The sequence below is a fragment of the Hevea brasiliensis genome, chromosome 2 (genome assembly GCF_030052815.1).
Source record: "Hevea brasiliensis isolate MT/VB/25A 57/8 chromosome 2, ASM3005281v1, whole genome shotgun sequence".
NCBI lineage: Eukaryota > Viridiplantae > Streptophyta > Magnoliopsida > Malpighiales > Euphorbiaceae > Hevea > Hevea brasiliensis.
In genome coordinates this window covers 119,581,033-119,602,857 of record NC_079494.1, presented here as the reverse complement: position 1 = coordinate 119,602,857, position 21,825 = coordinate 119,581,033, and the positions used below count along the sequence as shown (strand labels likewise).

General features: G+C 32.0%; 3 protein-coding genes across 7 annotated transcripts; 1 reads left to right on the top strand and 2 right to left on the bottom strand.

Moving 5' to 3' along the window:
• The first annotated feature begins 5,851 nt into the window (after positions 1 to 5,851).
• Positions 5,852 to 7,945, top strand: LOC110663777 (cytochrome P450 78A9). The gene is made up of 2 exons (XM_021823192.2): positions 5,852 to 6,916; positions 7,058 to 7,945. The coding sequence occupies exons 1-2, from the start codon at positions 5,951 to 5,953 to the stop codon at positions 7,673 to 7,675; spliced, it is 1,584 nt and encodes a 527-aa protein (XP_021678884.2). The 5' UTR covers positions 5,852 to 5,950; the 3' UTR covers positions 7,676 to 7,945.
• Positions 7,946 to 13,657: 5,712 nt separating this feature from the next.
• LOC110663735 (cytochrome b5-like) lies at positions 13,658 to 14,848 on the bottom strand. 4 transcript variants are annotated; one of them, XM_058130446.1, is made up of 4 exons: positions 14,760 to 14,848; positions 14,497 to 14,592; positions 14,216 to 14,282; positions 13,658 to 14,060 (listed from the first exon to the last, which is right to left on the bottom strand). In XM_058130446.1, exons 2-4 carry the CDS (start codon positions 14,581 to 14,583, stop codon positions 13,807 to 13,809), a joined length of 408 nt encoding a protein of 135 aa, XP_057986429.1. In that variant the 5' UTR covers positions 14,584 to 14,592; positions 14,760 to 14,848; the 3' UTR covers positions 13,658 to 13,806. The 4 variants fall into 4 exon arrangements, with proteins under 4 accessions (XP_057986429.1, XP_057986423.1, XP_057986433.1 ...); XM_058130440.1 differs by having other exon boundaries at positions 14,684 to 14,840; XM_058130450.1 differs by having other exon boundaries at positions 14,497 to 14,589; positions 14,684 to 14,814.
• Positions 14,849 to 16,798: 1,950 nt separating this feature from the next.
• Positions 16,799 to 20,007, bottom strand: LOC110663776 (protein TILLER ANGLE CONTROL 1). 2 transcript variants are annotated; one of them, XM_058141075.1, is made up of 5 exons: positions 19,814 to 19,978; positions 19,654 to 19,699; positions 18,883 to 19,520; positions 18,628 to 18,782; positions 16,799 to 17,013 (listed from the first exon to the last, which is right to left on the bottom strand). In XM_058141075.1, the coding sequence occupies exons 1-5, from the start codon at positions 19,817 to 19,819 to the stop codon at positions 16,989 to 16,991; spliced, it is 870 nt and encodes a 289-aa protein (XP_057997058.1). In that variant the 5' UTR covers positions 19,820 to 19,978; the 3' UTR covers positions 16,799 to 16,988. The 2 variants fall into 2 exon arrangements, with proteins under 2 accessions (XP_057997058.1, XP_057997055.1); XM_058141072.1 differs by lacking the exon at positions 16,799 to 17,013 and having other exon boundaries at positions 18,346 to 18,782; positions 19,814 to 20,007.
• Positions 20,008 to 21,825: the final 1,818 nt, after the last annotated feature.

Genomic DNA, 21,825 nt, shown 5'->3' with positions numbered 1-21,825 from the left:
TAGTGGAGATAGGAGTAGGGAATTTGCCTATGGGATTGGAGAAATTATCTATTCATTCATTTAATTCCATCATTCTATATAGAGACACTTTGCCTATTGATTGTCCTAGAATTCCTTTTGAGCATAACTTTCTCTTTTGATTGGTTGGTTTGGGGATTTTGAATGATAATTGATTTGATGGCTAAGCGGTGAAAGCTTGGATAAGCATTAGATTCTTTGCATTTTGAAGGATGGGTATATGGATTGTTGGTGTGGCTAAAGGTGTGTTAAGTTACTTTAATAGTTGATTTTCATAGCTCTTTGGATAAGGCACCCCTAAAAAATTTGCATTGCAATTTTAAGTTTGCTTGAGGACAAGCAAAAGCTTGAGTTTGGGGGTATTTGATGCATACATTTTGCATAGTCATTTAGGTCTAATTTCATAGCCATTTTATTTTATTATTAGTTATTTTTAGCTAATTTCATTAGTTATTTAGTTAGTTTTTCATAATTGTCAATTTTGGATTAATTTGTAATTTTTACTTTGTTTTGTAGGAAAAATGGTGTTTGTGAAGGACTGAAAAGAAATTTTGCCATTGAGGAGTGACTTCCACAGCCAAAGATGTCAAAAACAAATTTTCAAGCTGAAATATGTATTGACCAAAATTGTGCATAACTTGCCGCATAAGCTATACGGATCTGCATAAGGAGAAAAATCACTGTTCCAATACTCACTAAATGTGCATAAGGAGATCGCATAGCTTATGCACATTCACGCCTCCTTATGCACTTTCACGGAATTGTGCATAACCTATGCACCAAGTCATGCGATTCGCATAAGTGAACCAGAAGCATTGCGTCAAGCATAAGGGATCGCATGACTTATGCACCCACTTATGCATCCCATAAAGAGTTCATTAATGAGTCGCGTAAGATTCCTCAAAATCCCTCCTCAAACACACCATTTTAGGGCTCCATGTCAGAAAATGCTATAAATAGTCCCATTTCCCATTTTAGAAGGAACAAGAAGGAGGAGAGCAAAAGGAAGAGGTGTAGGCAAAGACTAAAGAGTCACTTTCACCTTCCACACCATTTTCAACCAAGATTTGTGATTTCTTTCTTTCTTACATTTTTCCTACATTTCTAGTGTTTAGTTTATTGTTTCCTAGCTTAGATTAAAGCTTTATTTCCATACAAACTAAGAATTTCTTGTAAACATTATGGGTAGTGAGTAGTTTTATTTTGATTCTGGAGTAAGGGTTGTAATATTTGAGATATTTTGTGGATTTTGATTGGGTAATCCATATTTTGTGGTCTTAATGAGTTTTATTCATTTCTTGTGTGCTTAATGACATGCTTAGTGTAGGATCCCATTAAGTGATGTTCTTAATCCATGGTTGAGGCACCGAAAGGAGAAGGCCTTGTGATAGATAATCAAGAAATTGGACTTAATTAACTTAGATCTAGAAATAGACTAAGGATTAAGAGGATTCACAGATTAATTAAAGAACCTAATGGGTCTTAATTAACTCTAACTCCACGAAAGTAGGATTAGATTGATTAAGGCACTCTTTGTCTCACTCGAAAGGGTATTCAAAGGATTTAAGAATTAATCTCCTTAAAACCCGTAAGTTCCGCAAGATTGGATAACCAATTCAAAATCCCAAAATAGCTCGAATATGAAATCCCGAACTCCGGAATCGCCTTTTTATCATTGTCAATTTCTAATTGAATTTTAATTGCTTGCCATTTTAAATATTGCCATATTTGAACTTGCTTATTTCAATTTGATGCAATTTTAGTTTAATTAATACATTTTTGGATAGATTTTTGATTTTGCACATATAGATTTCATACTCAAATACCCATCAATTTGTTACTTTAATTTCAAAGATAGTTCAATTTAGTCAACTTTTTATATCAAAAATTCAATCATTAACACAACTCCTCGTGGGAACGATATCTTTTTTCTATACTACTTGTACGACCCGTGCACTTGCGGTTGGGCCACATCAAATCTCACCTAAAAACTTTAAGCTTAATCATTTTATGGTATTAAAACTTCTCATACTAAAAATTTTAGACTTCGAAATCTACTCACTCTGTTTATTAATTAAATATTTTAAGATAAAATAAAGTGATTTCGAAGCTGAATGTTAGAAGGATATTCTGTTTAATTTTAAAAACTTTTGGGTGAGCATAATTTTATACGATTATACAAACATCTTTGCAGAAATGAGGTTGTTTGACTTGGTCTTGATTCTAATTCAAATGATAAAATGTTTGCAGTGTTGTCAGCAAAAGGTCATCTAAAGCTTGTGATGAAGGGGATTACTCATGGAGCTTGCGATTATTTGCTGAAGCTTGTTCAAATGGAGGAGTTAAAGAACACCTGGCAACATGTAATTAGGAGAAGAAAATTTGATAACAAGGAGGTTGGACCTGGGCACAACTTTGACAACCAAGACAAGCTTGATCGCGGAAGTGGTGAAGTCACAGCCGGCCAAGCATATGATATTCAATTGTACATATATTTAATTTAATGAATATTGGTTTTTCTTTTCAGTATATTGGGAGATAATAGTAAGTATATACTAGCAATTCAAATAAATTATGTTGACAAAAAAGTTTTCAAATTAAATGCACTAAAATAATTTTTAAAAGATTTTAAACTAAGCAATAAAAATTTTTATTGAGTAATGTTTATTGATCCAATATTCTCATGTTTTTTATTAACAAATCTTATAAGTTTTGTATTATTATAAAAATAATTTTTTCACATAAATATTTAATTAAATAAATGATATATTCTATTGTTATTTTGTTTTTAAATTACTTCATATACTTTGCAATTAAATTAAACTTTAATAATTTATTCAATAATAGTTATAGTAAAAAAGTACTTTGCAAAAAATAAAATTAAAAATGTAATTTAAGTATTATTAAATTTAGTAATATTAATTTTCAACTAAATACAAGAGGATAGGTAAATAGTAGAAAAAAATATAAAAAATTAAAAAATATAAATCAACTTTAGTTTGAGTAAAACAAAATTACAATAATTTATTAATATGATAAAAAAGAATTAAATTTAATTAATTATTAATTATTATTATAATAATATTATATTATATAAAATATTATATATAAAAAAATTTAATTACCAACCAATACATATAATGAGTATTAACAAGTGTGCAGCTTTTCAAACATTAGCAAAATCTTCCTATTGTGTTTGGATTGGGGGAAGAAAAATAAGAAGAGAAAAATAAAAAATAAAAAAATAATAATTATGAGAAAAAATATATTTTTTTCTCACATTTAGATAGAGAATAAAAAATATTAGAGTGAAAATTACTTTATAAATAATAAAATTATAATTTTATTCTTTAATTAAGAAATAAAAATTTATAAAATATAGGAATACATTTATATTTTTTTTTATATTTTTCACTAATTTTTTTTTATTTTAGAGAGAAAGTAGAGGTGAATAAAAAAATTTTATTTTATTTTTATTTTTTTTTACTTTCTATCAATTTAAATATAAAATAATAAAAAATAAAATTATTTTCTTCTTAAATTTATTTTCTCTTATTTTTTTTATCCAAGCATAGTGTTAAACTCAGCCTCATTGAAGTTGATAACTATTGCATTAATGAGGAAGCATAGATCCAAAACACAAGTTCCGAGCACTGTTCATGCTGAAGAAAGTAACGAAACTTTAGGCTATTGCTCTTTAACAGTGAGCTGGTAATTATATATATGTAAGTAATTCAATAAAAAGTCCGTACTGTTCATGCGAGTTATTGGGGCATGAAATCACCGCCTTCATCCTATGATTTCTCTTCAAAATAGGAGAGCAACAACATAAACGGTCAGGGATTGCTCATCGTGCAACGTTGAAATCGAACCCGTTGAAGGGCAGCCAACAAGAGGGTAAGAACGTGACGCACTCCCACATTTGACAGCTAGGCCCCTGTTTCTATGCAATCGCCTTGCGGTGCCATGTGTGCTGTTTGTTAATTTCATGTTCCTTTTTTGCCACAAAATTTGATTTAAATTAAAAAATTAAATTGAATTGAGTCAATTTAATTTAATCGATTTAATCTTAAAATTAAATTGATTCGATTCTGTTTTAATTTATAAAAATTTCTGTTATTTCAGTTCGATTCGATTTTAAAGAGAAAAAAATCGATTAAATCGAACTAATCCGAATAGTGATTTATATAATCAAATCAAATCGAATTGATTTTTGAATTAATTTATTTTATGAAAAATTTATGAATTATATTTAATTTTATATATATTAATTGTTTAATTTCATTGATTAATGGTTATTAGGTTCAAACCAAAGTTAAAATTAGATCAAATAACTTGAAAATCAAGTCTAAATTAAAAAATTAATCAAAAATCAAATCGATCGGTTTAAATCAAACCGAATCAAAATAAAACGATTCGATTCGATTTGATTTTTCATCAATTTCAATTCGATTTGATTTTTCATCAATTTCGATTCGATTAGATTTTTAAAATTAACAGTTCAATTTTCATAACTTAATTCAGTTCGATTTGATTTGAACCGATCTCACTCCTATTCGCAACATTCCAAAAACCGACAGGGGCGATTACTTTTTTTTAACCCTGAGCAAATGCCACGTGCAATCATCCACATTAAGTACAGCCACAAGCTTCGAAAGGCGCGCGTAGTACGATTAGTCACCGTCATGAACATATATAGTCTGCATGAAACCGACGCGTGGCCGTTGAACAGCGATGTTCATTGTACTTCAGCTCCTCTTTTCCCATTGCCATACTGTATTTAGCTATGCTGCCCGCCTGGTGCAGTCCACAAGCGGTGACTGAGAAAGGCATGGGTGCATGGGTCTCATGTGCTACCTCTACTTGGGAGACCCGACAGCGCAGCACCACACTTTTCCCACGTGTCATTCGACGAAACCTGAATTTTACAGCGCCCCTTGTTAGCCTCAACTACAAATCACACTCGCCATCTTTGCCACGCTCCGGTTCCCACAATCTAATGTGGCTGACAAACAGCTGTATTGAGACTTTTTTCGCAAATCGAGGATATTATTTAAATTGATTATTGTTTTCTTTTCTTTTTCTTTGTGATGACAACTTTTGTGTGTTCCATTGACCTTGATTTTTGATATATTATTAAAGCAATTGATTACATAAGCACTCTTTTTTTGTTTTGGAGGTCAACTCATCATATATAGAGGAAAGAGTTTTATTACTAATCATTGTGATCAAATATCATTCCATGAAAATAACTTCCTTCGTAATGTCCACACTCGAAATCACATTTGTGTAATTAATACTAAATAAATTCACCTTTCTGTTAAAAAAAAATATATTCTTCAATTATATTGATAACACATGCAATTATCCCTTTTGCTTGAGTAAAATGATTATCTGAAAATACTAAAAGGATATTATATATATATATATACTCCACAAAAAAAAATTATCTTTTGCCTAATTCCTTACTTAAGATGTATAGCTTTTTATGTGTTTTGGTTTACTTTCAAATGAAAAGTTTATTTATGTCATTTTGACATTTAACAGCCGCTGATCGATGAAGCAGAACAGTTAAGACATGGCGCCCTCATTCGCGTTCATATACGGCGGTACTCCCGACAAGCCAGAGTCATGATCCCACGCTAGTGGAGCGTTTGCCTCACGCGTCACCAACTTGGATGGAACGTATCGTCATGCACTGGTGGCGGCGCTGCTCAAAATTCCAAACCAATATCATTTTATTATTATTATTATTATATATACGGTCCTACTTCCTAGTATAAATGTTATTTATTTATTTAATTTCCCCACCTCTTCAATCTCTCTATATATATCCCAGCCAGCCTCCCTCCTTTCCGTCCCGTAAACCCTTCTTCCCTATGTGAGCGCTATAATCCTTCTTAGTTCTGTGTCTTCTCCTCCCAAGCCCACCATGAGAACCGACATAGATACCCTCTGGGTCTTTGCTTTGGCCTCTAAATGTAGAGCCTTCACACAAGAAAATATTGCATGGTCACTTTTGATCATGGCTCTCGCTTCCATGGCCATTGCGCTTCTTCACTGGGCTCATCCCGGTGGTCCAGCTTGGGGAAAATACAAGCTTAAGAAAGGATATCGTACTGATGCCAGGACAATTCCAGGTCCGAGGGGTTTGCCTATTATTGGCAGCATGAACCTCATGGCTTCCCTCGCACACCACCGGATTGCTGCTGCCGCCAAAACATGCAAAGCCAAGAGCCTTATGGCGTTTAGCCTCGGTGATACACGTGTTATCGTCACATGCAACCCCGACGTTGCCAAAGAAATACTTAACAGTACGGTGTTCGCAGATCGTCCTGTGAAGGAGTCTGCTTACAGATTAATGTTCAACAGAGCAATTGGGTTCGCCCCTTATGGAGTGTACTGGCGAACTCTCAGGAGAATTGCAGCCACACACCTCTTCTGTCCAAAGCAAATCAAAGCTGCTGAGGCTCAGAGACGCATGATAGCTTGTCAGATGGTGGACATGTTCAAGAACCATGATCAAAGTTTTACAGTTCGTGGATTACTTAAACGTGCTTCCTTGAACAACATGATGTGTTCGGTTTTTGGACTCTATTATAGGCTAGATTCGCTAAGCAAAGAAGTTGAAGAACTTAGAGGACTAGTAGATGAAGGGTACGATCTATTGGGTACCCTTAATTGGACCGACCACCTTCCTTGGCTAGCGGATTTTGACCCACAAAAAATCCGGTTCAGATGCTCAAGCCTCGTGCCAAAAGTGAACCAGTTCGTCAGCCGAATCATCGCAGAACACCGAGTTCCAAGCGGTGGCGAAACCCGAGATTTCGTGGATGTTTTGCTGTCTCTTCAAGGCCCCGATGAACTATCAGACGCCGATATGATCGCCGTTCTTTGGGTAAGCAAAAGCAAGGACATATATTGTTATCATTGTTAAGTGTCTTACTGATACCATGTATCTTATTTATTGTTTGTTAGCGGCTGTGCAATTAAATTATTGTGTGTCACGATAACAAAGCAAATCATACATTTAATACAGGAGATGATCTTCAGAGGTACAGACACCGTTGCGGTTCTGATCGAATGGATACTAGCAAGGATGGTACTTCATCCTGATGTTCAGTCAAGGGTCCATGATGAGCTGGACAAGGTGGTGGGCGTATCACGGGCCGTTGCCGGATCTGATATCACGGCTATGCTGTTTCTTAACGCAGTAGTGAAGGAAGTGCTGAGGCTGCACCCTCCAGGCCCACTTCTCTCCTGGGCCAGGTTCGCCATAACTGATACAACCATTGATGGGTATCACGTGCCTGCAGGGACCACTGCAATGGTGAATATGTGGGCCATAGCAAGAGACCCAGAGTTGTGGGCTGACCCACTTGAATTTATTCCCGAGAGGTTCGTGGCAAAAGAGGGCGAGATGGAGTTTTCTGTACTAGGTTCGGATCTGAGGCTCGCACCGTTTGGGTCGGGTAGGCGGACCTGCCCGGGAAAGAACTTGGGGTTAACGACGGTGACCTTTTGGGTTGCGTCACTGTTGCATGAGTTTGAATGGCTACCGTCCGATGATAATACTGTGGACTTATCAGAGATTCTGGGGCTGTCTTGCGAGATGGCTAATCCTTTGACTGTTAAAGTGCGTCCCAGGCGGCACTAAAGCCTCGTATTACTCGTTATCTTTAGATTACTACTATCATCAGAATTCAGAAGTGAAGAAAAAGGCTAAAAGTGGAGAAAAAAAAGTAGTTATCTGTGCCGGGATTTCGAAATCTTAAAACTTGATCCACCATATGATCACGTTGTCTTTATTATGTCTGTTTGGTGTCGGTTTTCCTAAGGTATCTCTTTATAAAATTATTAGATAAGACCTGTTTTCCAGTCATGTAAATACGGGTACTGAAGGTAATACAAATTTCAATTTTCAATCTCTCACTACCCTTACTTTATCACCTTCATCAATTATTGCTAAAAATTAGTGTACTCCATTCATAGGTGTCTTTAATTAATCAAATAAGCCATTAACATAGCCATATTCCATTCATAATTTTAATTTAGGGGAGTTATAACTCTAATAATAAGCTTAGTAAAATTTAATCATGAAGGCTACAAATAAAGTAATAATCATTGTTTCTTCATCAAAGAATTAATACTGTTGTAATAGAGGGTAATTATCACATATGACCATATTTTATGAATATTTTATAAAAATTATTAAATTTATTTTTTTATAAAATTTATTTAATTTTAATTTAATTTAATAAAAATTATTATAATTAAAAATTAAAATTTTTTATATTAATATATTAAATTATTAATTATTTTATAAATAAAATTATCTAAATAATGATCATTATGAAGAAAAAAAATTAAAAAAAAAGTTTTGACAACAAAAGAGATAATTAGTAATTTTATGTATAAAATAATTGATAAATTTTTAATTATAATAATTATTATGAAATTAAATTAAATTTAAATAAATTTTATGAAAAAAATTAAAATTTATTAATTTTTATAAAAATATTTATAAAATTAAATGATTATTTACCTTATAAGAGATCTATGAAGCCGTCATTCTCCGAGCTGGAGTGGACGTATTAGGATGTAAAGTTGCTTTCTTATTCACAAGAACATGTGGGGTCTATCATACATCCTATTTTTACCAAGATTTATGTGTCAACTGCAGAAGAGCATTTTTTAAGGCTTGCTGCCCTACCTAGACAGAGAAAGCTTACTACAAGCCAGATCTCTTTTTATTCTTATTAATAATAATGATTCAGTATGCATGTACACTCATTTTTACCTATTTCACATCTTATTCACACAAATGTATTTTTTTACATATTAAAAAAAAAAATCATTTTCAACTTATTCTTTTATTCATATATATTTGTTTTCTTTAATTGTAATTTGTAATAATTATCTTGTTTTGAGATGGGATTATGGGGAGTTATAGAAATATGAAGTATTATAATTTTTCATAATAAAATATAAGATAAACTACTTATATAAAATATAATAGTAATTATCTTGATTTGAAAGATTTAATTATAATGATAGATTATCTTATTTGCCTATTCGATGGAAAGCACAACTCTATTTGAGGGTAATCTATCTTATTTGACTCCACAATCTTTTTATAAACCTGATATGAAAACTATTAAATTTTAATATACTCATGAAAATAAAATATGTACTTTCTATCACTAAACTCTTATTCAAATAACAAAGTAAAATATCTATAATATCATAAAAAAAAATTATATATATATATATATCTTTATAATCGACAAGATAATGAATCTTCCCAAAGGAAAAAAAAACATAACTCAGATCTATCAATAAGAATAGACCGAGGATAAACATAAATATGTTCCAAAAGAATACGAATATGGAGATATTAAGGGAAAAAAAAAACACTAAAAAGAAAATAGGAAGAGTAATTATTAGTGCAATGCTTATATGTAGCCACCTAAAAAGCTCACACAAAGAGAAGAAGAAGGAGAGAGAGGAGGGAAAAAATTTAGAGAAGGAGGTGGCTGTTGTGTTGTATCTTATAATTTAAATTTAGGATCCATGGGTAAGATTTTCAATTATTAAATACAATTAAGAGCGTTTGAGGGCCCTGCCAATGGTGGCATTGCACTAAGCCTCTTATTAGAGTCCAAACTGAAAATAACTTCTATCTTGTTCCAACCTTTTAGGAAATATTATATATTTTAATCCTTCTCTAGATGACATTATAATTGTTACTAGGGAAATAATTAAACAAGCAAGGAAATGTATTTAGCTTGTACTTAGTCTATATGCAAATGCAAGTCTTCTTACCATTTTCATGGAACGTTTCACTACTTTTCCCTATTGTGCTTGATTTAATTAATCAACAAACCAATTTAATTATTAAAAGGTTTAATTTAAAAAAACAATGATATGCTTGTGCATGTCCATTTTATTGATATAAACCTATGATCAATTATTTATTTTACAGCAGCATCAATGACTAAGAATTAAATTTTATTATATATAAGTTTTATTTTTAATTAAATTTAAATATTTAGATACAATAGACGAAAATTGATACTTAACCACTTCTTTGCTCCTCTTTGCATAATTGATATATAACAATTCCCCGTTTGGCATTTCCCACATTTTCTCATGTACTCCACAAGCAAAGATTGTTTATATGTCAATCATGCGCCCAGAGAGAGATCCTGCCCATATTGTAACTAAGGCAGGGAAGAACACAATTTACTTATAATTATTATTATTATTATTATTATTATTAATTTTATCACCATCATTAGATTTAAATTTATACTAATGATAACTTTGATTTCAAAAAAGTGATATCACAATAATTTTTTTATCAAATACATCCACGTTTTATAAGAGCAAACCTAATAATTATGCAGATGAAAGGAAAGCAATAAGCTGGTTAATTTATTGCAGTGATATGGTTAAAACAAATGGCACACGACATTTAGTTATATCAGAAACGTTTAAGACACGGCATTGACCTATAGACTTATAATTAAGGCAGATAATCATGGACATAGACATTAGTACAAGATGAAAAATTAATTGTAAATTTGTTGATAACAATTACATCAGCTAGTGCTCTAGAAGGCATCATGGATGATGATTAAAGGCTCATTACTATTGTAGATACAATTTCCTTTTTTTCTGGACAACATATATATATAAAATTAATTGTATTGATTGAAGAGTTCTTCTTCTTCATGAAAGATAGATACTGTATTAAGATTGCTTTTAAAAAAAATAATAATAAATTTGTTTCGATTTGAATCAATCATTTCTATTATTAGAAAGGAAAGAATGAAATTCTAGCAATCTAATAATGAACTGTTTTGCCTTTTGTAATCGTCAATATTGAAATCGGGACATTGAAGCAATGTTAAAGTTGATGAATTATATATAAGAATTAATTGAAGTACAATAATTATTATTCCTCAAGTATATTGATAAAAGTTAACTTAATTAATTAATTAAGATTTAGTTATATGAATAATTATCAATCAGTACGTAATACCTAATGAAAAGATTGATTACATATATTCAGTAATGAGTTATTTATAAATGGAAATGGGTAGCAGAGGAAAATGGCGACAAGAAAACAAAATGGAACAACAAAATCTTACGTGTAGAAGGGCGATAAATTGTTGTCGTGCATTTGGATCACATGGAATTAAGACGGTTGAGAGGAACATATATTAATGGAGCCAATGAAAGTGATGTAATGAACAATATTGATCGACTTTCTCATGAAACTGAAAAAGACTTGCCACCAGCACCAGGCACCAGCCGCTGTGTTCTTTGTAGGGTAATATCAATATGTATGGTACCTACACATCAAAGCCCGCAACACCCTCTCCAACCCTTTCCCCCATCCCTCCCCCCCATGGATCTCCACACACAGATTGCGACCCTCTTGAGAAATCTAAGCATAACGACCAAAATATAGGGTGACTTTTTGTTTTGGATAAGGAGCAATGAAGCTTGAATCCTGGAGTGATCTAGTTCAAGTCCTTTTCAATCCCTTTTTTTTTTTTATGGATAGTTGCTAGCTACTTTTTTTAATCTTTGGAACCCAATTGATCCGGTTAATTAATACTGGTTTTGTTTCTTTAAAAAGGGTCAACTTGCTTATAGTGAAAGTGATGCCAATCAATTTGAATTTTATTTAGATAAATATATTAAAATTAATAATTTTGAGTTGATGAGAGTAGATGGGGATGTGTGTTATGACCCAGTTGAGATCTCTGATACTTTTTTTTTTTTTTTTTTTTCTTCGTCGAGTGTTTTTGGTGGGTAGTGAAGCACTTGAACAGTAGCCACACATTACTGTATAAAAAGAAAACAAGTCAGAATGGCATTTGTAGGTGTAATAGGTGGTGATGTGTAAGTGGGAATTATAGAAAGAAGGGAGAAGTACATTGATGTGATTGGTTGAAGAAACCCTAACCAATTTTAGCCATCAAACTGTTATATAATTGATTGTGCTAATGTTTTGCCAAAAGCGTGTATGATGATACATAATGAACAAGAAAAAGGCAAAGCTCATCATGTCATTAACCTAATAATCATGACTAAATACAGATAAGGACGTCGTACTAATTACCTAATTATAATTGGCTTTCTTGTGCATATCCTATTACAAACTCTATTATCCGTCCAGCTGGTGAACTTGCTTATCCCTTTGCAATGTCTAATCTAATTTGCCATTTCCCCATTGCAGCATATCCCAGAAATCTAGCTGATTTTGAGCTATTAATCATACTGATAATCCACTTTTAATTTTCTTGTGTCGGCAGTGTCAAATTTCTGCAAAGCAGATTACTTACTGACCCTTTTAATTTCTTCACATATTCATAAAATTAAATTAATATATAACTTTGCTTATTATTATTATTTTTTTTTCCAATTCGCCTCCCATGTATGTACATGCATATAATTTATGTAGTTCCAAGTACTTGACATGCGGTGATCATCAAAATCATGTCAACTAATAAATTCAGACCCACATACCCAATTGCCCTTGTATTATTAGAAAACATGCCATTTCTTATGTTTTACACACTTTTATTTCTAGCAATTACAAGGACACACACACACATGTATATATATATATACATGTGTGTGTGTGTCCTTGTAATTGCTATATATATATATATATATATATATATATATATATATATATATATATATATATTTTAGGTTCCAACTATTGTCGAGCACCATATTATACCGACCTTTTGTAAAGTTTCCCAAGATTTGGTACCAAGAGTATACACTACTTGTAATTGATGTCTAATGATTTTTTCTTGTGGTCATGGCTCGCATGGCCCCAGAAATAAAAGGTACATATTAATTACTAGGGACATCAGATTAATTAACGTTTCTTTCACCTTAGTCTTATGGTAAAGAATCTAAGGCTAAACCTTTAAAAATTAGGATATCTCAAAAGTTCATTAATTTGCATTAATTTATATTGATTTATTATTTTTATCATCTTTGGTTGTTTTAAATAAAATAATACTTTATTTGAAAAATGTAAAAGAAATTAGAAACTTACATGCTGAAGTATTATTGGTATAAGAAAATAGAGACAATTGATAATCTTGATATTGAACCTTACACAGATATGGGTAGGCCTTTTAAGCTCAAGACACCGTTATCCAATACGAAGATGGGCCATTGAGCAACCAAGCAAGTTTCATAAATGGCATCGGTTTCCATTATGGGCCTATTGATGACCTTATAATTTGGGCTCGCTATGTTCTCTTTCCATACCCAGTGGAATTAATTAAAGGCCTGATGTCAGAAGAACAAAATCAACTTTTAACATTTTTCATAATTTTAGAAAATTCTCAAACAGAAAGATGGTGAGACCCATTATTAAAAACAAAAAAATTAAAGATCTAAATAACAAAATTTGGATCAAAACCGAACTGAAGGGTAAAAAAAGTTTGAACAAAAAATTGAAAGAACTCAGCCAGCTCATTGCATGCATGATTCAAAAAATCAACTATCCCAATTAATTGATTTGAAATTTGATGTCCAAGAAGATGACACCGCTAAAGATTTGTTGTATACACTACTTTGCAAAGTCTCTCTCCATATGTATATGAAAGAAGAAGCCCAATTATTATTAGAATTTAGAAACAAAATACAGAGACTTGCTGATGGCAAAAACAGTTGAAACAAGAAAATGTGCGCTAGGACTTATAACAAATACAGAGCTCCTCCTCGAAGGAAAAATTATCACACAAACTATTCCTTTTTGAATGTGGATCGCAAAGAAAATGCTCCACCCAGGATCAGATGGGGTAACAAGAATTGTAAGAGTTTCGCTAAGATTGCGTGGTTCTTGTTTATTGCTTTTGGAGGGTCAACTCGAGGACTGTACTTCTTTCCAGGGGGTGGAGCTCTTTTCACATCAATATCCCCGATGCAGTACTTGTTCATCAGCTCTTTTGCAGATGAGCTCTGACCAACATCATCAAAATCATCAGTTGCATCTTTCCCTGCAAAATTTCAAATGGAAAAATTTGATGAAGTCGTACCAAATCATGAACTTTCTTGATTAATAACCATGGAAGAACTTAACGCAGCAGGGAAAAATTTAAGTAGCGACAAATGAGCAATGAGCTTGCTTGGTTTACTAAAGTTGCAATCTTACCAGTAGCTGCTATCAGCACTTCATCTCCTCCAGGGTGTTCCTCCAGAAAATGTGTTACATCATACACCTGACACAGTAGTTTAAAATTGATTAAAACCAAAGCACAAATTATTTCCACTGTGACCCTTTCCAATTGAAAGGAAACAAATCTCGAACACGCAGATAGATCAGTAACTAAAACCAGATTGCAAGTAGAATTGACTGGATAATCCATTTAACAAAGGCAATAGCACTAAATTTAACACTAATCCAACTTAAAAGAAGATTAAATAAGAACTGACCTTCCCATGGATTATAAGCCAGCAATCGTATCCATCCTTGTGCTTTGCAACTTCATCAAAATGATAGATATTGGGTTCTGAAGCCATTTGCCACTGCTGTAAATTGAATTAAATTTCCATCACCAACAGAACACAGAAGTAATCACAGCAAAAAATTAATTTTAAAAATTAAGTTAGAAAGAATAACCCAGAAAATTCGAAGTTGGATAGAATCTGGAGTTTATAGAAAACGCAATTCCACATGCAAGATGAAAGGATCTTACATCTGAAAGAAAGAGGGAGAAACAGGGGCCAACTCCTGACCTTTCAAATTTTAGCAAGTGCTCAACATTTGTATAAAAGAAAATTATTATTTATCACCAGTATTTTAATAAAATTAATTAATTTTTATATTTTTATTTCATCTACTTTTTAATTTCTCTATCATTCAGGAGCTTATTCAAATTTCATTTAAATTCTATAATTTAAATAACACAATTATATATTTTTTCTATTTTTAAACTAACTATAATTTTTTTATTTTTTAATATATATATATATATACAACTCAACTCAACTAAGCCTTTATCTCAAAATTTGGAGTCGATTATATGGATTTGCTTTCTCCACTCTAAACGATTTTGGATTAAATCCTTAAAAATATATAATGCTTTTAGGTCATGTTGTACTACTCTCCTCCAAGTCAATTTAAGTCTACCCCTTTTTAATATATATATAATTTTTTTAAATATATTACCTTACAAAAATTTAATTTAAACTTGATAAAAAAACTAAATAAAAAATATAAAACTAACTAATAAATTTTTTAAAATAAAAAATTAAATAATTAATTTTATATAAGATAAAAAAAAACTAAAATAATGATTTTCCTCATATAGTATGATAATAATTTGCCCCATATACGTGTGTGTGTGTGTGTGTGTGAGAAAATGGGAGATTTATTTAATTTTAAATTAGTCTCTCTTATGGAAGTTACTTCAATAAGGGGAGTGGTAATTTGAGTTTAAATGTAAAAATTTGAGTTAATTGAGGAAAAAAATTTTAAAAATAGTAAAATTAAACATAATAAAAAAAGTTTGGGGACAAAAATAACTTTCTTCCAAAAGAATATGGAAGGGGTGAAACTAAAATTAACCTTTGGAAAGGCTAAAAATAAATATTTAAAATGTGGAATTAAAATAAAAATATAAAATATTAAAAAAGTTAAAATTAAATAATATAAAAATATACATAAAATTTAAATAAAAATATAAAGGCCAAAATAAAAATACTGAAAGAGTAAATAATAATTTTTTAAAGAAAAAAAAACAGTAAATTTTACCGATAAACCTTTAAATTTAAAAATTTCAGGAAAACAGTAATTTTTTTTGAAAATATAATTAAAATGTATTGGTAATATTATACAGATCCTTTCCGATCACTTCCTTGTTCCATATTTATTTATTTTTCCCCCCAAACTTCCTTTAATTTTCTGAAAACGGATACAATTGCTTGAAAAACAACACCTGAAGGCTGTCGGCACCCGTATGTTCCACAGAACAGTGAAGATGAACAAAACTAACAAAAAAACCGGACATACTAAATTGGGCCTGCTAGCTACATGGGCCATCCCATATATGTCTGAACAACCTTAGTTCCAGAATTTACAGAAGTTTTGGATCTGAATTAAGTCCAAAACAACTACACTGTGGCCAACAATATCCATCTGGTTTGTTTTCAGGGTCCATTAGGCACTGTCATACCCAGAGTTAATTTCTCTATATTACGCTTTTCTCAGCTTTCAATAATTGTCTAGTGTAATGCACCTAAAAGATAAATGGTAATATATTTATTTTTATAGGTTTCACTTATTTAAATTTAATATAAATGAATGAATTTCATTAAAATAAGAATCTATTTGAGCCAAAATAAAACTTAAATGACTCAGTTGAGCTAGGGTTTGGTTAGCATGCGGATATATTTTCTATGTTGTTGGTAATTGTTTATTTTTCTTTTAGTTAGGTATGAAGAAGAATTTCTCTCAAAGCTCTATCAATGAAATTAAGCTGCTGTAACAGGGTATTGAAATGGATATTGAAGAGACAAGAGGGACCTGGGAAGAAGAAAAAGAAGCAAAGCATGAAATGCAGTTCAAACACAAACAAAAGTGGTTCGTTGTTAAGGGAAAAGGATTTAAACTTTAGAGGTATTTGTTTGTCTGAAAATTGTAGAGTGAATGGATATGTACCTTCATCATCCTTATTACTGTTGTGTGTTGATCTGCGTGAAAAACTTCAATAATTTCTCACAGAAATGTCAAACATTAAAACAAATCAAAACCCTGTTAACGTTTGTGACAACCAAACATCCAACATTTACGAAATCCAAAGCTTACACAACAGAATCACATGCTTCAATGTCACACATACATGACAACCCCATTAACATTGTCCACATAAATTAAATCATTACTAACAATACTTGGATACATTAATTTCTATCAGATTAGGTCATCACTCAAAGCTCATATGGTAGGACCTGCAAAACCAGGGAAAAAGAAATATGATCATGTTGATGATTGCTAATTAATAACAAAAAAATTAGATGATTATATAATTATATAATATATTCCCATTTCCCATTTGCCTATGCCCTACCTATATCCATTGGCAGACATGGCCAAACCAGTAAGTAGAATAACCTGGGCCAGAGTTGGACTGGAATAGAGGACGAGAATCGTTCCCTCGTCTGCCGTTTCGTAACAAGATAATTGGCATGATTTCTAATTTGACACCTTCCTTATTGGATTCATCTTACGAGTTTTTCCTTGGAGGGTCCCTTACCCTATAGATGATTAGCGTAATAGTGTTCATATCCATCGAAAATGACAGGGAGGCCAGCTTCAGGTCCTCTCCCGTCCACCTACCATGACCTCTCGATGCATATGCTATTATCTAGCTGGACTAGCTATAACTACATCAGGTTGTGTGTACATTTAATATAACATCTCCGTGCTTTTTCTTTGTTAACCTTAATTATGGTAGCTTAATTGTCTTTTTCTTTTTAATGTAAAAAATTGGCTACATTGGGCAAATTAACTCATGTCCATCTGGGCCATCCTGAAATTGGGATTAGGTCCCATGTGCAGCAGGATTGGATTTTATGGTAGTCATGCTAATGAATTTTGTTGACACACCCAATGATTGGATGTTTAAACATATTGTAATTATGCATTGTACTCTAAAATCATATTATACAATTCAGACAAATTATTATTTAAGTAATGTCTTGAACAATGTAATTTTTGAAAATGAGCGTTGATTCACTGGACATAAATTTGACACTGTACATTCTTTAATCATTTTCTTTTCTTAATTTTATCTATAGAGTTGATAATATAGTCTATTTTGTATTAAGAAAATCATAATTTAATTGTTAATTGCATAATAATAAGAAAAAAAAATAACTCCAGACATTCTTAAAAATTCTAAAATTTTAGTGCATGCGTTAATTTTGGTCTCACCTTTTAAATTTGTTGCACTATAGCGATTATAAATTAAAGATAAAATGAAATTAAAAATTCTAATAAATGGTAAAATGATATGCCTTTTAAACAAAATATTAATATATCATGTCAATTTTCAGAATTATAGATCATAAAATGTGTTTTGATTTTGTCCATATAAGACTAATAAATCTCAAAATAGATTGTACAAATTACAATATAGTTGGCAAAATTGCATAAATTCCACTGGTCATTTGGCCCAATAATAATAATAATAAAGGAAGTCCAGAAAAGGAAGACAAAAAATAACAACAACAAATAATGCTAACACCCACTAAAGTCTCCTGGTCGAGGCATCAAAGTCGTGGGGTAGTCTTTTTTTAGGCTATTAATTAGGCAATGAAAGTATAAAAGAGCGCCGATGTAACCGCTCCAGTAATTAATGTGTTCCCTTAATTAATTCTTATTTTTGTTAAAACAGTAGCTCGATTGCCAAGCACAGGCATTGCACTAAAAACATTTCTATTTGTACTGTCATTTTTTTTACTAATTAATGACATTCTAGCTAGCTATAAGATTTTGCTCGGCAATGATTATAAAATGTGTGCGGTAAAAGCTATGTAATAAAATATGAGACTTGTATATACCTTGGGGGAGTTGGAATCAGCGAAACTGATTCATCGGCTTCATTTCCCTTGCCAATTCCAACTTCCATTATGGCGACCTTATTTTGATTGTCTGTTTTCTGGGCCTTGCCTTCAAGTTCTGGATGGATTTTTCTCTTCAACATCCTCCTCATCAACTACATATACACGAAAAATATCATAGAAACGTCACATTAATTGTAATCCAAGGAAAAAAAAAAAAAGAATACAGGAGGATGAGTACTATATTATACTCACTTGGTGAAATTTCTTGATTGGACGTGAATCCTCTCTAACGTGGGGTATCAGCTTCTTGGCAAAGGATAGACCATTCTTGGCACGAACAGATGGCTTTTTACCTGAGTCCGGCGCAAGTTCAAAAGATTCCGGCTTTTTTTTCATGTCAGAATCTGCCAAGAACAGTTCTGCCAGCGTTATTCTTTCTCCTTTCCTTTTTCTTTGATCATTGTCATGGATATTTAAGTTGTTCTCCATTGGATCAATTTTAGATTTCGCATCATTTGCATCAAAAGTTGTTGCAAGCTCTTCAAAATTGTGCTCAAATCTTGTAAATATTAAAGGGTTCTCTTCTTCATTTTCATCTTGATTAACATTGCTGTCTTCGTCATCACTATGGACAGAGTATTGCTGCTGTTCCTCTTCATCGTCATTATAATCATCATCATCGTCCTCTTCTTCTCCTTCAGTTTCCAGAACAAAATATTCATTTTGTTGATTAAAGGGCTTCAACGGGTCAAGCCCTAATGTGCCAATTGTCAAAATGCCACCTTTCCAGCCATCAAGCACATCGACCAGGGCTACTTGTTTCAGTAATGCTTGCTTGTCAGCTTCACTTGTAATGGATTCAGCCTTTTTCACATTTCGGGCTAACCCATCTATCCAATTTAAAAAGCAAAAAAAAAAAGGTCCTTCCTTGAATTTCAATCACACAGACAACAATTATAATAACACTCAAAAAATGTAGCCAAAAGAAAAGAGAAAGGAGAAGAAAAGTTATGCCTATCAAACCTTTAAGGGCACCATGATGAAACCGCCTTTGCACCCAATTGAAAATCTGTAGCCAGGAAATGAAACCACTAATTAATTTTTAAAAATGTTGATAACTGAGAAGGAGTTGTACAGCTCAAAAAAGGACGACGATAAAAAAAATCTGTGGTATACTTCAAACCTTCATGTTGAGAGAAACTTGTTGGCGATCAGAATTGGTACCCAATTAAGGAATGACTAAGCGAGGAAGCTAGTGAGAAAAATGGCTGTGGAGAAGAACTAAAAAGGAGGGGCCAAACATGGGGTGGAAGCCTTAGGGGTTGACAGGTGTCCAAGAGAAGGTGGGGCCTAGAATATAGGCATGTTTTGGGGGTGCATGGCATGTTTGAGGAGCCACAATGTTGGGTCTATCTGGCATGATCGATGGGTCGAAATTCTCGAAATGATGTATTCATATATAAGTGTATTCCTTCTCTGTTGCATGTTCGCTAGCTACAGAATTAATAAAAAGGCTATTTAGGATACCTAACCCTACCTAATCTCTTTGCTTTTTTTCTTTCTTTGTTATTTATTACTTTGCATTTTCACCCCATACTGTTCAATAGTTTTCTCCTTGGTTATCCACTATTCCACTAGAATTCGATTGCCATATTGGGAATTTAACACCTATAAAAGACTCTGCTTTATTGTTCTAAGCGAGAGAAAATATTAGGTGAAAGTGAAACTACTGTGTATGTTAATTATATTGGTAGCTTAATGCCCTAATCATCTATAAATAGAGCTTGAAAAAAAAAAAGGTTTGCTGACAAGTTCCAATAATATTGATTAATTCAATTAGTTTAATTCAGTAAAAATAATAAAAAAAATAAATTCTTAAAGCTTTAAAATAATATTTTTAATGATATTATAAAAATATTTGAAAATTAAAATGGATGAATTCTAGTTCAACTTGTTTGACTAGCTGATCTAGTCTAGTTTTAAAATGATGATACATATAATGCAAAAAATAACAATTCAAATAATGATAATTCTCTCTCTATTTTTTTTTTCTTCCTGTCACATGTACAAGTATCTAAATTGTACTTGTTCATGATATAATAATTGTACATATTGGAATCTGATTAATCCAAATGGTTGATGCTATTCATCTCTCTCATTTTTAATAATGATTGTTTAATATATAAGTTTACACATTTTTTTAATGGCCCATGATTTGATCTTGGACTCATAATTTTATAGCTTCTATAATGATATTGAGTCAAACTTCATTAGTTGACATGAAAATTTTAAATATGATAAAAGTAAAATTGTAAATATTTCTCCACGTTTTGATAAAAAAAAGTAAAATAATTAATATAATCAAACTTGCATTTTATGGCGTAACAGTGGTTCCAACCAAGATAACAAAAGCTTTCGAACGACCAATTTAAAAATGCTTTTACGCAAATTTCCTAAACAAAAATGTTTAAACAGCACTCTTTGATCAGAAAGTCAGAGTCAAGTAATGAAGGAAGATAAGTGGCCTTCGACTTTATACATAAATTTTCTGGGTAGTCATAAAGAGAAATATAGATGGCGATATATGAACCAGCTCCCAGTCTTCGAATCTTTCCCATGTGAGAATTGAGTCACTTGTGGGATTCAGGATAACGTCTAGTTGGACTCATCATTCTACAACTCGATCCCTCCCCCTTCCTTCTTTCTAAGAAACAGAAAGTGACGGATTTAATGGCAAACTTTTCTGAAAAGGGTTATCCAAAGATCAAAAATTTAAATTTAATTCCATATATCAAATGGGCACTGCCAGAACAGTAATTCAATTTGACAGTTCCCGTTCCAGTACCATTGCTAAATGGAAGCTTTAAAATGTCGTTTGTCAATTGCATTATTTTCGTCCTGCAAATGCTGTGTTGATATGAAAGCATGGTTTGCCCTACCTACTATTGGATTGAATTTGGAACACAAATATCTCTTATCCAAAGCCAATATCAATAGTCCGTACACGGCATATATTACTGCTCTGTCTATCATGCAAAAGTTAGGTACTAATCTTGGGTCCTTGAACTTGGAAGCACAATAATTATTACTGTCTATCCATTTGCTTAAAGGAAAAGGATTTGGAGAGGATGTGTGCATCATGCACATGCTCTCATCACCATACGATTAGCATACTTTCAATGGAATATGCTGATC

Coding starts and splice junctions, on each gene's coding strand:
- LOC110663777 (XM_021823192.2), top strand. CDS start 5,951: ATGAGAACCGACATAGATACCCTCTGGGTCTTTGCTTTGGCCTCTAAA. Junction 6,917..7,057: donor ATATGATCGCCGTTCTTTGG/GTAAGCAAAAGC, acceptor CATTTAATACAG/GAGATGATCTTCAGAGGTAC.
- LOC110663735 (XM_058130446.1), bottom strand. CDS start 14,583: ATGGCTTCAGAACCCAATATCTATCATTTTGATGAAGTTGCAAAGCAC. Junction 14,283..14,496: donor GGCTTATAATCCATGGGAAG/GTCAGTTCTTAT, acceptor CTACTGTGTCAG/GTGTATGATGTAACACATTT. Junction 14,061..14,215: donor AGTGCTGATAGCAGCTACTG/GTAAGATTGCAA, acceptor GAAATTTTGCAG/GGAAAGATGCAACTGATGAT.
- LOC110663776 (XM_058141072.1), bottom strand. Junction 19,521..19,653: donor TCATCATGGTGCCCTTAAAG/GTTTGATAGGCA, acceptor TAAATTGGATAG/ATGGGTTAGCCCGAAATGTG. Junction 18,783..18,882: donor CAATCAAGAAATTTCACCAA/GTGAGTATAATA, acceptor GTGTATATGTAG/TTGATGAGGAGGATGTTGAA.